The 17,173-nt window shown below is 41.0% G+C and overlaps 1 protein-coding gene across 3 annotated transcripts in view; it reads right to left on the bottom strand.

Annotated features, from left to right (window-relative positions):
• Positions 1–17,173, bottom strand: part of MORC3 (MORC family CW-type zinc finger 3) — a 56,528-nt gene that overhangs the window by 14,114 nt on the left and 25,241 nt on the right. For 2 of the 3 annotated variants that reach the window (XM_031665727.1, XM_031665729.1), the window contains 5 exons: positions 13,757–13,854; positions 6,442–6,546; positions 3,078–3,200; positions 2,897–2,971; positions 939–984 (listed from right to left, as the gene is read on the bottom strand). In XM_031665727.1, coding sequence (XP_031521587.1) covers positions 939–984; positions 2,897–2,971; positions 3,078–3,200; positions 6,442–6,546; positions 13,757–13,854 — 447 coding nt within the window. The remainder of the gene's footprint in view (positions 1–938; positions 985–2,896; positions 2,972–3,077; positions 3,201–6,441; positions 6,547–13,756; positions 13,855–17,173) is intronic. The other variant, XM_031665728.1, reaches the window with a different exon arrangement.

Here is a 17,173-nt window from a genome sequence, read left to right as displayed (position 1 = left end):
AAACATTTTCAACTTATAAGAAGCTTATTACGATATAACTCTACGGTAAGCCTAGGAGCATCTACACTCAACCAAAGCTCTTTAACACAGTAAGTATTAAGACAGAAGAGAGAAGCCAGGCACAGTAGTTGACACTGGGAAAAACACTATGGTTTTTGTCCAGGTTAGGACTAGAATATGGCTTCCTGGGTATTCCTGGGACGTTTTCCTTAACTGCTTATCTAACAGTACAATTTTTAAACGTTTGTTTCCCTTTCCTCAGAAGATACCCAACTAAACAATAAAACTAACGGTTTGAATGATGTTGGATTAGAAAGAGTTGGAAAGGTGGGCAAGGAGAAGTACAAGAGAAGAGAAGAAAATGAACTAAATAAACCAAATCCCTTTGATATGTATTAAACTTTAACATTCACTACTGATTAAACTAAGCATCACACAGTATAAGACACAGCTACAAAATGGAAAGTTTGGACAAGTGTGGTGGCTCACACCTGTAATCCCAGCACTCTGGGAGGCTGAGATGGGAGGATAACTTGAGGCCAGGAGTTCAAGACCAGGCTGGTCAACATAGTGAGACTCCATCTCTATTTTATGTATTTTATTTTTTGAGATGGAGTCTCGCTCTGTGGCCCAGGCTAGAATGCAATTGCACCAATCTCTCTCACTGCAACCTCCGCCTCCCAGGTTCAAGCAATTCTCCTGTGTCAGCCTCCCAAGTAGCTGGAACTACAGGCATGTGCCACCACATCCAGCTAATTTTTGAATTTTTAGTAGAGACAGGGTTTCACCATGTTGGCCAGGCTGGTCTTGAATCCTGACCTCAGGTGATCCACCCACCTCAGCCTCCCAAAATGCTGGGATTACAGGTGTCAGCCACGACACCCAGTCCCAATCACTATTAAAAAAAAAAAAAAAAAAAAAAATGAAGGCTTAATTACCCGAGGGATCATTTCCGGTTGTCTGATCCTGAATTTTTCCTTGTTGCTTTAAAATAAAGATGAAAAACATGTTGTTATTTCTTAATCCCATTTCCCAACGATATACCTGCCATTTATGCAGTTACTAAGGTACTCTGAACTCTGCATCTATTTCAATATAATCAGCAGTAAGCCCTTTGGGAAATATTTTCTACCTTTTATCTCGGTAGCACCCTAATTTCAGCCTGAATTTTTCCATCCTCACGGGTATAAACTGCAGATCTTTGGTGTTTTTTCCTCCACTAAGACCAGATAACTCAGTCCAGAATCACAGACTTTTGAACTAGAACATCACATAGGTTATTTTTATTATTTTTTTTTTTGAGAGGGAGTCTTCCCCAGGCTGGTGTGCAGTGGTGCAATCTCAGCTCACTGCAACCTCTGCCTCCCAGGTTCAAGCGATTCTCCTGCCTCAGCCTCCCAAGTAGCTGGGATTACAGGCACCTACCACCACACTCAGGTAATTTTTGTATTTTTAGTAGAGACAGGGTTTCACCATGTTGGCCAGGCTGGTGTTGAACTACTGATCCACCCACCTTGGCCTCCTAAAGTGCTGGGATTACAGATGTGAGCCACCACGCCTGGCTTTTTTTTTTTTTTTTTTTGAGACAGAGTCTCGTTCTGTCGCCCAGGCTGGAGTGCAGTGGTATGCTCAGCTCACTGCAACCTCTGCCTCCTGGGTTCAAGCGATTCTCCTGCCTCAGCCTCCTGAGTAGCTGGGATTACAGCACATGCCACCACACCCAGCTAATTTTTGTATTTTTACTAGAGACGGGTGTCGCCATGTTGGCTAGACTGGTCTCAAACTCCTGACCTCAAGTGATCCACCCACCTCAGTCTCCCAAAGTGTTGGGATTACAGGTGTGAGCCACTGCACCGGGCCCACATGGGTTTCTATACTTCTAATACTATTGCTGGATTTCATTAAAGAATAGTACACTACAAATCAAAGCCATCTGAAAGGCTTAGTAACTTGGCCTTCTGTGTGTGGTAGATTAGCATGAAGTCTCCACTGGCTGACTATCCTTATTCAGCATCTGTCCCGCCTCCATTTTCTTTCTTTCTTTTTTTTTTAAGATGGAGTCTCACTCTTGTTGCCCAAACTGGAGTGTAGTGGCGTGATCTTGGCTCACTGCAACCTCTGCCCCCCAGGGTTCAAACGATTCTCCTGCCTCAGCCTCCCAAGTAGCTAGGATTACAGGCACCCGCCACCACATTCGGCTTGTATTTTTGGTAGAGACGGGGTTTTGGCAGAGATTTGTATTTTTGGTAGAGACGGGGTTTCACCATGTTGGCGAGGCTGGTCTCAAACTCCTGACCTCAGGTGATCCACCCGCCTCAACCTCCCAAAGTACCACATTCATTTTCCATTATTCCCATTCACATACTGTAGCTAAACTGAGCAAATGTTTGTTCCCTGTACATTCTCATCGTTCCCATCCTTCAAGGCCTATTACAAAAACGACCTCCTTCGTGAAGTTTCCTGATCTATTTCTGCTCTCCCACCCATCAGACAGAACCACTCTCCCTATGAGCTTCCTTACAGGACTGGACCAGAGCTTCTATGGCACTCACCAACACCTAACTGGTAAAATTCACATCTCACCTCTTCTGTTAAACCTTCTCTATAAGCTTGAATGGGGCAGTATTCACTAATGATTCCTCTGTGTACAGCTCAAAACAGCAGACTGCTCTTACACAAAACATCTGGCACATATGGCAGCAATAAGCATGAAAGAAACACCAGGTATTCAGAGCATAAGTTTTTGTTTTTAAAGCCCTTGATATTACACACTCCACATTATAAACTTTTTCAGTTACACGAGCTTTACCTTGGAGAAGCATCAACTAATGTTGCCAAGGCATCAATGTTCATGATCTGGGCATTATTACCCACCATACACCACTACAACACTCACGTCTTTTTGTAGGTTTTTTCATAAGTGGGATGTACCAAATCCTCATCTTCAGGTTCTTCTGGAACCTCACAATTTCTATTCAGAAAAATCACACAGGAATAACATGTCACCAGTGCCTATCCATACATTGTGAACAATACTTTCCATCTTTCCAAAAAGGGTACTACCAACTCTATGGTACCTGAACTGTGGGTCAGGGTTATTGGAGCAATACCATTTTTCAGGAAGTTGATCCATGCCATCAGGTAATTTCCGCCACTTTAAACAGGCATCACACTGAACCCATGTCTGATCAGGACGCTTCCTGTCCCAAAACAAGAACAAAATATTAACACAGAAATATGGACTTTAAATACTGCATTCCATATCATTTCTACCACAAGATGCCGTTATTGAATTCCTTTCCTAAAAATTATGACATTAACTCTTTCAAAATTACGCTGGGTGCAATGGCTCATTCCTATAATCCCAGGAGTTAGAGACCAGCCTGGACAACATGGTAAAACCCTGTCTCTACAAAAGACACAAAAATTAACTGGGCGTGGTAATGTGCACCTACTACTCAAGAGGCTGAGGTTGGCGGACTGCTTGAGCCCAGGAGGCAGAGTTTGCAATCACACTACTGTGCTCTAGCCTAGGCTACAGGGTGATCAAAAAAAAAAAAAAAAAAAAAAAGCAAGGCACGGTGGCTCATGCCTGTAATTTGTATTTTGGGAGGCCAAAGCAGGAGGGTTGCTTGGGCCCAAGAGTTTCGGACCAGCCTGGGCAACACAGTGAAACCCTGTCTCTACAAGATTTTTTTTAGAAATAAATTTTAAAAACAACTATTTTGAGTCAGGTGTGGTGGCATACACCTTAGTCTCAGATACTCAGGAGGCTGAGGTTGGAGGACTGCTTGAGCACAGGAGTATGAGGCCAGCCTGGGCAACATAGTAAGACCCTATCTCTCAAAAAATAAAACACAACCATTTTGGTTACCTTCAAAAGATTAAAAGTCACAAGCCAATTTGAACAATGTGACTTAAATGTCTTAATAGCATTAAATTTTTTCCATAATAACTTAATATTCCAAATGCCTTGCCCTGAACTTTGTTGTTTAGTGTCTACAATGTCTGTATACATTATACTGTATTTATTAGCATAATAAATCACTGAAGTCCAGAAAACAGAATTCTGTGGTTATAATTTAAGTAACTTTCAATCAGACACTTTTGACCTCTATATTTCTAAATAACTAAAATTAGTATACTTCTAGTTTACAAAATGCTTTCATATTTTTCTCATTTAAAAGTCACAGCTGGGCGCGGTGGCTCACGCCTGTAATCCCAACACCTTGGGAGGCCAAGGCGGGTGGATCATAAGGTCAGAAGATCGAGACTATCCTAGCTAACACGGTGAAACTCTGTCTCTCCTAAAAATACAAAAAATTAGCCAGGCGTGGTGGCGGGTGCCTGTAGTCCCAGCTACTCGGAGAGACTGAGGCAGGAGAATGGCATGAACCCAGGAGGTGGAGCTTGCAGTGAGCTAGATCGCGCCACTGCACTCCAGCCTGGGCACAAGAGAGAGATTCCGTCTCAGAAAAAAAAAAAAAAAAAATTAAAATAATTCCTGTAAAGAACTTGTATATATTCTTCTTCTTTTTTTTTTTTTTTTTGCTTCTACTTTATTATTATTATTATTATTTTTTAAGAGATAGGTCTTACCACATTGCCCAGGCTGGTCTCCAATTCCTGGGTTCAAGCAATCATTCTGCCTTAGGATTACAGGCATGACCCACTGGATCCAGCCTATGTAGACTTATTTTACATATGAAAACTTCACCTTAATGTCAATAGCTTTTTAAATCTAGTTTTATTTCATTTTATTTATTTATTTTTTTTGAGACAGAGTTTCACTCTTTTTGCCCAGGCTGGAGTGCAATGGTGCAATCTCGGCTCATTGCAAGCTCTGCCTCCCGGGTTCAAGCTATTCTCCTGCCTCAGCCTCCCAAGTAGCTGGGACTAGTGGTGTGCGCCACCATGCCCGGCTAATTTTTGTATTTTTAGTAGAGGCGGGGTTTTACCATGTTGGTCAGGATGGTCTCAAACTCCAGACCTCAAGTGATCCGCCCACCTCAGCCTCCCAAAGTGCTGGGATTACAGGTGTGAGCCACCGCACCTGGCCTGCTTTTTAAAATCTAGCTTTGAAAAAAGTATTTAGATATTTATAAAAAACTTCAAAACAGGCTGAGTGCAGTGGCTCACACCTGTAATCCCAGCACTTTGGGAGGCTGAGGCGGGCGGATCACCTGAGGTCAGGTGTTCTAGACTAGCCTGGACAACATGGTGAAACCCCATCTCTACTAAAAATACAAAAATTAGCCGGGCGTGGTGTTGCACGCCTGTAGTCCTAGCTCCTCAGGAAGCTGAAGCAGAATTGCTTGAACCCAGGAGGTGCAGGCTGCAGTGAGCTGAGATTACACCACTGCACTTCAGCCTGGGTGACAGAGTGAGGCTCCATTTCAAAAAACAAAAAACAAAAAACCAAAAAAAAAATCCAACCAACCAACCAACCAACCCAACCCAAAACTTCAAAACAATCCAGAGATTTATAAAGCATAACTTTACACTTTATAAACTCCTTGTCTCAGGAGATTACCACTGTTAATTTTTAAAATACTGGCAGAATTTTTCTATGCTTATAAAGTATGCATGTGTATACTGACACATTAAAAAAATACAAGCTGGGTACGGCGGCTCATGCCTATAATCCCAGTACTTTGGGTGCGAGGCACCTGAACCCAGGACATTGACCAGCTTGGGCAACATAGTGAGACCCCATCTGTATAAAACTTTTTTAAATATAAAAAAATTGAAAAGTACAATGGGAAGCCTATAAACTGAGCTGCATCTTTTCTTGTTTTTCATTATATATCTTGGTTATCTTTGTAATAATGTATAAATTATGAGTAATATACATAATGTATAAATTATGTATAACAATGTATAAAGAATACACAGATAAAGAACACATATTGTTCATTCATTCATTTATAGGACTATTATCACATGATGTGTTACTAAGTGCCTGTCAGGCATATTATTTAATTCACATAATTCAAGGAGGCAAATGCTCTTAATGTTCCCATTTTATACACAAGAAAATGGAGGCTTACAAGAGGCCAAGTAATATGTTGAATGTCACATGGCTACTTAAGTGGAATGAGAATATGAATTCAAGATGGGTTTCAGTCCCCTCATTCTAATGATACACTACACCAGTGTTTTTCAAACTATTATATAATCCATTCATAGCATCTTAAAATGAAATAACATTAACATGCATCACATATGGGTAAACATTGTTTTATGAATGTTTTGTGTACATGTATACATGTTTACATTCTATTCACTGATTTTGCAGTGTGCTAATTCATGTTGCAGAATTTATTCCTTACTATGAGTTACAGTCCTAAGTTTGTGAAACATTGTAGAATCCCTTTACTCTCTCATACCACATCTTGATATCTAAGTGAGTTGACTGATATTTTTTAAAAATGTACTTACTGTATATCTTCAACTGGCAAATTTAGAGGATATTCTGTATTTTTCTTCACTTTCATTTCATTCCAGTAATCATTCAGCTTTTCACCTAGTGCTGTTATTGTAAGTCTTAAAAAGTAAATCATAAAATCAATTTAAGAAAAATATTCCTTTCAAACATAAATCATAAAAAATCTAGTAATGAGTAAAAAAACTCCAAAATATATAGTTAATAAAGAACATTCAAGGTACAGGTGACCCTTGAACAACACAGGTTTGAACTGCACTTATATAAAATTTTCTTTCAATAAATCAGAAAATTTTTTAGAAAGTTATAACAATTTGCACGAACTGCATTGCCCAGAAATATCCAAAAACTTAAGTTAGATATGTCATGAATGCATAAAACATGCAAATACTAGTCTATTTTATAATTTACTACCATAAAATATACACAAAGCTATTTAAAAAGTTCAAATTTATCAAGACTTAAGCATATACAGACTGTAGGTGGTTTCATCTGCAGTCAGAAATGTAAACAAAGATGCAGTCTTAAAATTATAACTGCATAAGATTAATTATAGTACATACAGTACTATTATAATAATTTCATAGCCACCTCCTGTTGCCATTTTGGTGAGCTCAAGTGTTTTATTTGCTTCAAGTGCCTTATGACATGCTTATCTCCATGTAAGCATCTCCAAGAAATTTTGTATTGCAGTAAAAATCATTTAGTGCAAGGCCGGGCGCGGTGGCTCAAGCCTGTAATCCCAGCACTTTGGGAGGCCGAGATGGGCGGATCACGAGGTCAGGAGATCGAGACCATCCTGGCTAACACGGTGAAACCCCGTCTCTACTAAGAAATACAAAAAATAGCCGGGCGAGGTGGCAGCGCCTGTAGTCCCAGCTACTCGGGAGGCTGAGGCCGGAGAATGGCGTGAACCCGGGAGGCGGAGCTTGCAGTGAGCTGAGATCCGGCCACTGCACTCCAGCCTGGGCGACAGCACGAGACTCCGTCTCAAAAAAAAAAAAAAAAAAAAAATCATTTAGTGCAATCCTGTAAACCTTGAATAACACCACAGGACCCACACAAACTGCCACTAGTGATGCTAGCTGTTTTCCAAGAAGCAAAGTCATACTACAAGAAAAAGTCTAAATTGCTTGATATGTAGGTTGAGCCTCCTGAATAGCTGGGGCTACAGGCACTTGCCACCTCACCTAATTTTTTTATTTTTTATTTTTTTGTAGAGACAGGGTCTTACTTTTTTGCCCAGGCTGCTCTCGAATTCCTGGCCTCAAGCTATTCTTTTGTCTCAGCCTCCCAAAGTGCTGGGATTACAGGGATGAGCCACCATGCCCAGCCTGTTTGAACAGGTGTTTAATGCAGACAAAAGTACTCTATTCTGGGAAAAAATGCCACAAAGAACACTTATTAGCAAAAAAGAGGAGCATAAACCAGGATTTAAGTCCAAGAAGGGACAGGCTAACCCTACTGCTTTGTGCAAATGTAGTCAGGTTTATGATCAGGACTGCCGTTATCTATAAAGATGCTAACCCTCAAGCCTTGAAGAGAAAAGACAAACACCAGCTGCCAGTCTTTTGGTTGCACAAACAGAAGGCCTACATGAGAAACCCTTTTTCTGACTGCTTCCATTGATGCTTTGTTCCCGAAGTCAGGAATTAACTTGCCAGTAAAGGACTGCCTTTTACAGTTCTTTTGATATTGGACAAGGTACCCTGGCCACCCATAACCTCATGAGTTCAACACCAAAGGCATCCAAGTGGTCTACTTGTCCCAAAACACATCTCTAATTCTGCCTCTAGATCGTAAGAGGGGGTAAGGGGGGGTCATAAGACCTTTAAGGCTCACTACACACAGCAAGTCTATGGAAAAGGTTGTTAACGCTGTGAAAGACAACTCCGACAGAGAAAACATCATGAAAGTCTAGAGTAACGACACCACTGAAGATGCCATTATTAGTACAGAAAAAGCTGTGAAAGAAATCAAGCTCAAAACAAATTCCTGCTGTCCACATGTTGTGCATGACTTCACAGCATTTACAAGAGAGCCAACTGAGGAAATCATCAGAGAGACTGTGGATATACAGGAAAAAAAAGGCAGAGGGCAAAAAGTTTCAAGATACGGATATTGCAGGAATTCAAGAGTGAACAGACACCACACCTGAGGAAATCAACTGAAGCCGACTTGATGGAGATGAGTGTTTCTGAACCAGTGTTAGACAGTGAGGAAGAAGACAGAAGAAGCAGTGCCCAGACAACAAATTGACATTAGACAATCCAGCAGTTGGGTTCCAATTATTCAAGACTGCTTTTGACTTCTTTTACAATATGGACACTTCTATGATACAGGCACTGAAACTGAAGCAGACAGTGGAAGAAGGATTGGTACTGTACAGAGATATTTTTAGGAAAATAAAAATGCACTGGGCATGGTGGCTCATGCCTGTAATCCCAGCACTTTGGGAGGCCGAGGCAGGCAGATCTCAAGGTCAGGAGTTCAAGACCAGCCTGGCCAATATGGGGGAACCCCATCTCTACTAAAAATACAAAAATTAGCCGGGTGTGGTGGCACGGGCCTGTAGTCCTAGCTACTCAGGAGGCTGAGGCAGAAGAATTGCTTGAACTCAGGAGGTGGAGGTTGCAGCAAGCCAAGATCTGGACAACAGAGCAAGGCTCCGTCTCAAAAAAAAAAAAAAAAAGAAAGAAAATAAAACTGTTAAAAAGTCAGACAGAAATTACAATGTGTAAAAATTAAACTGAGTGTGCCTGCCTCACCTTCCACCTCTTCCCGTGCCATGGCAAAACCAATCCCCCTTCTTCCTCAGCCTACTCAACATGAAGACTACGAGGATGAAGACATATGAACCACTTCCACTTAATAAACAGTAAATATATTTTCTCTTCCTTATGATTTTCTTTGTTTTTGGTTTTCTTTTCTTTTTTCTTTGGAGACAGGGTCTCGCTCTGTCACCCAGTCCAGGGCGCAATGACGGTATTTAGGCTCACTGCCGCCTCCACCTTCCAAGTTCAAGCGATTCTCCCAAGGACCTGGGATTACAGGTGCCCACCCCTGTAATGCCTGGATAATTTTTGTATTTTCAGTAGAGATGGGACCGGGAGTGGTGGCTCATACCTGTAATTTCAGCACTTTGGGAGGCCAAGGTGACCGGATCACCTAAGGTCATGAGTTAGAGACCACCCTGGCCAACATGGCAAAACTCTATCTTTACTAAAAAAAATATATATATATATATATACACACACACACAAAATTTAGCCGGGCTTGGGGGCAAGCGCCTATAATCTCAGCTACTTGGGAGGCTGAGATAGGGAGAACTGCTTGAACCCGGGAGGCGGAGGTTGCATTGAGCCGAGATTGTGCCACTGCACTCCAGACTGGATGACAGAGTGAGACTCCATCTCAGAAAAAAATAAATAAAATAGTAGAGATGGGGTTTCACCATGTTAGCCAGTCTGGTCTCGAACTCCTGATCTCAAGTGATCTACCCGCCTCAGCCTCCCAAAGTGCTGGGATTGTGGTTCCCTGGTGGTCTAGTGGCTAGGATTCAGTGCTTTCCAAAGTGCTAGGATTACAGGTGTGAGCCACCGCACTGGCCTGAGCCACAGCACCTGGTCATGGTTTTCTTAACAACGTTTTTTTTCATTAGCTTATTTTAAGAATACAGTATATATTTAACATATGAAATACATGTTAATAGATCGTTTTCCTTTTTTTTTTTAGAGACAAGGTCTTGCTCTGTCACCCTGGCTGGAAAGCAGTGGCACTATCACAGCTCACTGCAGCTTCAAACTCCTAGGCTCCCATGATCATTCTGCCTCGAGCATCCTGAGTAGCTGGGACTATAGATGGGTGCCACCATCCCCAGCTCAATCAACTATTTATGCTATCAGTAAGGCTTCCATTCAACAGCAGGTTCTTAAGGTTCTGGGGAGTTATGTGTAGATCTTTGACTGAGGGGTAGTCAGTCCCCCTAACCACTGTGATGTTCAAGGGTCAATGGTACTTAACGTTGTCAGCTACGGGTACGAGTTGAACATCCCAAATCCAAAAATCCAAATTGCTCCAAATCTGAAACTTTTTGAGTACCAACCTGATACTCAAAGGAAATGCTCATCAAAGCACCTTGGATTTCACATTTTCAGATCTGCGATGCTCAACCAGTAGTTATAATGCAAACATTCCAAAATACAAAAAATCCAAACCAAAACACTTCCGGTCTCAAAGATTTCAGATAAGGATACTCAACCTGTAACAGAGCTTTATGTCTTCCTTTTCAACACCCCCTTTTTTTCCTGGCCTTATTACATTAGTTATTTCCTCAAGAGCATTAGTGAATAGCTGATATCCTTAACTCTTTGCCACCCTTCCAGGGAAAGCTATCAATTGTTCCCCATTAGTAATGTTACTTGCTGTGTGTGTATAAATACTCTGTTGTTATGCCCTTTGATTCACAGTTTTTGTAAGTGTTCCTTTTAAAAATAATCGCAAGTGCTTTTTCCCTACGTAGATGACTATAAGAGCTTTCTCTTATTTAACATCAATATGATGACTATACTCATTTCTTACATTAAAACCACCCATGTTGTCTTAGAACACAGCCCACTTGGTTTTAATGGTATTATTCTTTTAGCGTGTACTGGATGGTATTTACCAATATTTTAACTAAGACTTTTAATTCTATGATAAGAGATTGACATAAATTTCCTTTCCTGTACTCTTGAGCTTATTATCAAGGTTATGTGGCTTAATAAAACCTTTGACTATTGTGAACAGTGCTGCAATAAACATGAGTGCAGGTATCTCTTCGAATATACTGATTTTCTTTCTTTGGGGATATTTATCCAGCCATGTGATTACTCAATCATATGGTAAGTCTATTATTAGTTTTCTTGAGGAACCTCCATCCTATTCTCCAAAGCAACTATACTAATTTACTTTCCCACTAATAGTGTATAAGGGTTCCCCTTTCTCCACATCCTTGTCAGCATCCATTAATGAATAAATGAATAAAGAAACTATGGTACATACACACAATGGAATATTATTCAACCACAAAAATGCTTCATTTGTAATGACATGGATGTAAATGGATATACCTGAAGGACATTCCGTTAAGTGAAGTAAGTCAGGTATAGAAAGCCAAATATCTCATGTTCTCATTCATATATGAGAGCTAAAAAATACTGACCTCAGGACATAGAGAGTAGAATGAGGGTTACCAGAGGCTGGGACAGGTAGTGAGGAGAGGGAAATAAAGAAGGGTTGGCTAATGAGTATAAAAACACAGTTAATAGAAGGAATAAGATCCAGTATTTGGTAGCACAATAGGACAACTGGGACAGGCGCGGTGGCTCACACCTGTAATCCCAGCATTTTGGGAGACCAAGGCAGGAGGATGATGAGGTCAAGAAATCGAGACCACTCTGATCAACATGGTAAACCCGGTCTCTACTAAAAATACAGGAAATTAGCTGGGCATGGTGGTGCGTGCCTATAGTCTCAGCTACTCGGGAGGATGAGGAAGGAGAATCACTTGAATCCAAGAGGCGGAGGTTGCAATGAGCTGAGAGGCCACTGCACTCCAGCCTGGTGACAGAGTAAGACTCAGTCTCCAAAAAAAAAAAAAAAAAGACAACTATAGTTAACAATAACATCTTATACATATATTTCAAAGTAACTAGAAGAGTAAAATTGGAATGTTCCTAACACAAAACATGGCAACTGCCTGAAGTGATGGATATCCCAGTAACCCTGACTTGATCATTACATGTTGTAAGCTTGTACCAAAATATCACATGTATTCCATACAAATGAACTATTATGTATTGTTTTAAATAGTTTTTTTTTTTTTTTTTTAAATAAAAGGACTGATGCCACTTCTTCCTTAAATGTTTGAATTTAATATGTGGGACGTTTTCTAAAAACTGATTCAACTTCAAAGGAATGTCTCCATGTCATCTAAAATGGAGAAAATGTATTTGTGCTATTTGCTTAATGTTTCATGTCTGCAGGCTCTGTAGTAATTTCTTCTTTTTCATTCCTAATATTGATGATTTGTATCTTCTACTCTTTTTCCTTAATCAGTCTTGCCAAATGCTTATAGACTTTATTAGTCCTACCAAAGAACAACTTTTTGGATTTTTTTTTTTTTTTAGGCAGGGTGTGCAGATTTTTTTTTTCACCCAGGCGGGAATGCAGTGACACAATCACAGCTCACTGCAGCCTCAATCTCCCAAGCTCAAGTGATCCTCCCACCTCATTTTTTTATTTTCTGTAGAGATAAGCTCTCACTATGTTGCCCAGGCTGGTCTCAAACTCCTCAGCTCAAGCGATCCTCCTGCGCTGGCCTACTAAAGTGCTGGGATTACAGATGTGAGTCACTGTACCTGGCCTTTCTTTTCCTAAGATGGGATTGATCTCTGTCATCCGCGCTGGAGTACAGTGGCGCCATCTCGGCTCACTGCACACTCCACCTCCCCAGGCTCAAACAATCCTCCCACCTCAGCCTCCTGAGTAGCTGGGACCATAGGCACATGCCACCACACCTGGCTAATTTTTTGGTAGAGACAGGGTTTTGCCATGTTGCTTATGCTGGTCTCAAACTTCTGAGCTCAAGCAATTTGCCCACCTTTGGACCCCCTTGGTGCTAGGATTACAGGCATGAGCCACCACACCCGGCTGACTTTTTTGATTGAGTCAGTTACCAATGTATTATCTCTACGCTCCAAATCTAGCCCAAGTTCTGGTACTTTGTTACTATTTTGCTAGGGCCCAGTGACCTCCCAGAGGAGCTTCAGCTGTGCCCACCAGGCCATGCTCTGCCCACCAGCAGTCTTCTGCTAGCTCCAACAACATAAGGCACCCTCTACAGACCAGCTCCAGCCTATCCACACACCCTATGTCAACCAGAGACCATGTCAATAGGCCAGCATTGGCCAGGCCCTCTATTTACCTATTTAAATTATTGACTTCTTTTTAAAGTTTATTTTCAAAACACCTGCATAACTTCTCTTAAATGTTTTGCCACCTTGTGGATTTTTTATTTTAATTACAAAATTATAATTACATTATCAAACTTTAAGAAAATGGGTAGGTAAGGGACTTACATAGAAAACTAATATAACCATCTTCCATTCTAGGAATTGTAACCTACACCATCACAAGTAGCATATGCATATTCAAACCTTTCTTTACTAATAAGGTATTTCTGAGATTCGCAGAAAATAGAGTAGTTCCTGCTTTCTTGGTAATCCATTTCCTAGGAACCTCAGTCAATAATTTAAATAGGTAACATACCTGTACTCATTAGTATAGTCGAAATCTTGTTTATTATGAGTTGGCTTAAGGAAATTACACTCTATAATTCCAACCACTCCAACACCCATGTTGTTTGCCTGAAAAAATAAAATGAAATCAGCATTTTAAGCATAAGACATGATGTTCAAAGTAATTACCCTTAAAGAATTATAATTTGAATATTTTCCTATATTTTATCTTGCATGATTCTCATCACATTTATGCATTTTTATTTTTATTTCTATTTTTATTTTTTGAGACAGAGTCTCATTCGGCCACACAGGCTGGAGTGCAGTGGCATGATCTTGGGTCACTGAAAAAGCCAAGAGGCCTCCCCAAGCTCGGGTGACTCTCGTTGCCTCAGCCTCCCGAGTAGCTGGAAGTACAGGCACGCACCACCAAACCCAGCTAATTTTTCTGTTTTTCGTAGAGACAGGGTTTCACCATAGCTAGTCTCAAACTCCTGACCTCAAGCAATCCACCAGCCTTGGCCTCCCAAAGTGCTGGCATTACAGGAATGAGCCACCGTGCCCAGCCAATTCTCATCAAATTTAGACTGGAAAAAACACTGGTAGGTGATTTATTTTCCTGGGAGTTAATTTCTAAATACACTAGAGCCTTCCTCAAAAACCCTTTGATTGTTGACAAGTATCCATTTAAACAAGTATTATCATCCCCAATTTTATACAAGAGAAAAAGGACTACCTGCCGGGAGTGATGGTTCACGCCTGTAATCCCAGCACTTTGGGAGGCCGAGGTGGGCGGATCACCTGAGGTCAGGAGATCGAGAACAACCTGGCCAACATGGTGAAATCCCATCTCTACTAAAAATACAAAAAATTAGCCAGGCATGGTGGCAGGCACCTGTAATCCCAGCTACTGAGGAGGCTGAGGCAGGAGAATCGCTTCAACCCGGGAGATGGAGGTTGCAGTGAGCCGAGATCGTGCCACTGCACTCCAGCCTGGACAACAAGAGCAAAACTCCATCTCTCAAAAAGAAAAAAAAGAAAAGAGAACTACTTTTACTAGGGTACAATTTCTTAGAGAACAGAAACCACAAATAATTCATCTTGATCTTGTAGTGACTAGCTAAGACTCTGAAAGGCAATATTCCATAAGTTTGTGAGATAAAAGTTCAAAGTAAGGTATCCAGTTGCTAACGATGAAATAAAAACCTAGGTTGGTTAAATTAGTTATTTTTTAAAATCTGCTAGCTAAAATGTTGAACTCAAAGTATACGAGTCATCTTCTGATTATCTACATGTGACTAACCAGTATATTTTGTTCATGATTGTCGCTATACTTCTTAGCCTATGAAGAAAAAAGTAAAATAATGTGTAACTCATGAAATGAACATTTTTATAAACACAACTATAAGCCAAACCATACAACTAATCCTAATTCTGCTCTATTAAAAACCATCAGGTTCACCATTTCAGACTATTTGTAAACTACAGTAATAACAAGATCCTTCTATCTGTGGTTCTTATCCATCTTCCTTCCAGCCTTATCCTGTCTCTCTCATTCCTCTGTTCTCCCCTTAAAATATGGTCCAGCCACAGCAAATTACTCCCTTTATGATGTCATACTCTCAGATGCCTCTTTCTCTGCCTTTGCACATGTTGTCTCTCCCTGGAAAGCCCTTCCAGACTTTGTAGCACAGTGAAGTCAACTGAGACTCATCTCAATCAACACTTTCTCTAAGAAGTCTTTTCTGATGCTTCCAAGGATGTTCCACAGTCCCCTCACAAAACTGAGCCTTGAGGGCATGCTCTGTATTTTATCAACTTTTTATGCTGAGCACCCAGCACAGCAAATCACGATGGGTATCTGATACTTATTTAATGCTTACTGAATCCACAGAACGCAAATACCAGGCCCAGTCCATCATCTGGTAAAGACAAACATTGTAATTTAGCTGCAACAGCCTATTTTTACAAGGTCAAGCTTAACTAGGAAATACACACAGTGCAAATTTAACTCGGTTGGGAAAATGGGCTATGTATCTTGGTTAAGTCAGATTCATAAGTGATAAAAGAAAAAAATTTACATTCTGTGGTAGATATAATGTTCATTTACTTCTGCAAATATGCTATATTTGGGCTCATGCCTATAAAGTAGGTGAAGCAGAGTCAGAACCCCTGTTAAGTGATATTCAAGGTGAATCCACATTGTTATACCGTGTAGAGCTCACATCATTCTACAAAAAACTCAGAATAAAGTAAGATAAAGAATTATCACCAAAATCTTAAAAATATACACTGGATCCATATCCAAACGCAGTTAAATGATGCGTTTCTGTCTGAGATCCAGGCTGTTATGTCTTAGACAAGTTGCTTCATCTATTTATTATTAGCCCCAATTTCTTTTCTTTTTATTTTTTTTTATTTAAGAGACAGGGTCTCACTCTGCTGCCCAGGCTGAAGTACAGGGGCAAAATCATAGCTCAGTTCAGCCTCAAACGCCAGGGCTCAAGCACTCTCCCACCTCAGCCTCCCAAATAACCAAGACTACAAGGACGTACAACCACACATGGCTAATTTGTTTTTGTTGTTTTGTAGAGACAGTGTTTTTGTGTGTGTTTGTTTGTGATAGGGTCTCACCCTGTTGCCTAGACTGAAAAGCAGAGGCACAATTTTGGCTCACTACAGCCTCAACTTCTTGGGCTCAAGCAATCCTCCCACCTCAGCCTCCTGAGTAGCTGGGACCCACCAGGCCCAGCTAATTTTTGTATTTTTTTGTACAGACAGGGTTTTGCCCCATTGCCCAGGCTGGTCTTGAACTCCTGGGCTCAAGCAATGCCCTTGCCTTGATCTCTCAAATGTGCTAGGATTACAGGTGTGAGGCACCATACTCAGCTGAGATAAAGACTTGGTATGTTGCCCAAGCTGGTCTTGAAGTACTGACCTCAAGCAATCCTCCTACCTCAGCCACACGAAGTGCTAGGATTACAGGAAAGAGTCACTGTGTCTGGTCCTCAACTTTCTTATGCATCAAATAGGGATAAAAGAAATATTCTGTCCCCACCTCAGGGCTGTTCAGTATCAAATACGAAATTAATGTAATAGGCCAGGCACAAGGGCTCAGGCCTGTAATCTGAGCACACTGAAAGGCCAAGGTGGGTGGATCACTTGAGGTCAGGAGTTTGAGGCCAGCCTGGTCAGCAATCTGTCTCTACTAAAAATACAAAATTTGGCCAGGAGTGGTGGCACACACTGGTAGTCCCAGCTACTTGGGAGGCTGAGGCCCGAGAATAGCTTGAACCAGGGAGGCAGAGGTTGGAGTGAGCTGACATCACACCACTGCACTCCAGCCTGGGTGACAGAGTAAGACTCCATCTCAAAAAACAAATAAATAAATAAACAAAAGAAATTAAGGTGCTGGCATGAACCTGTAGTCACAGCTACTCAGGAGGCT

Source organism: Papio anubis, chromosome 4 (assembly GCF_008728515.1).
Source record: "Papio anubis isolate 15944 chromosome 4, Panubis1.0, whole genome shotgun sequence".
Classification (NCBI taxonomy): domain Eukaryota; kingdom Metazoa; phylum Chordata; class Mammalia; order Primates; family Cercopithecidae; genus Papio; species Papio anubis.
Note: the sequence above shows the minus strand (reverse complement) of the source record. Positions and strands in the feature narration are given on the sequence as shown.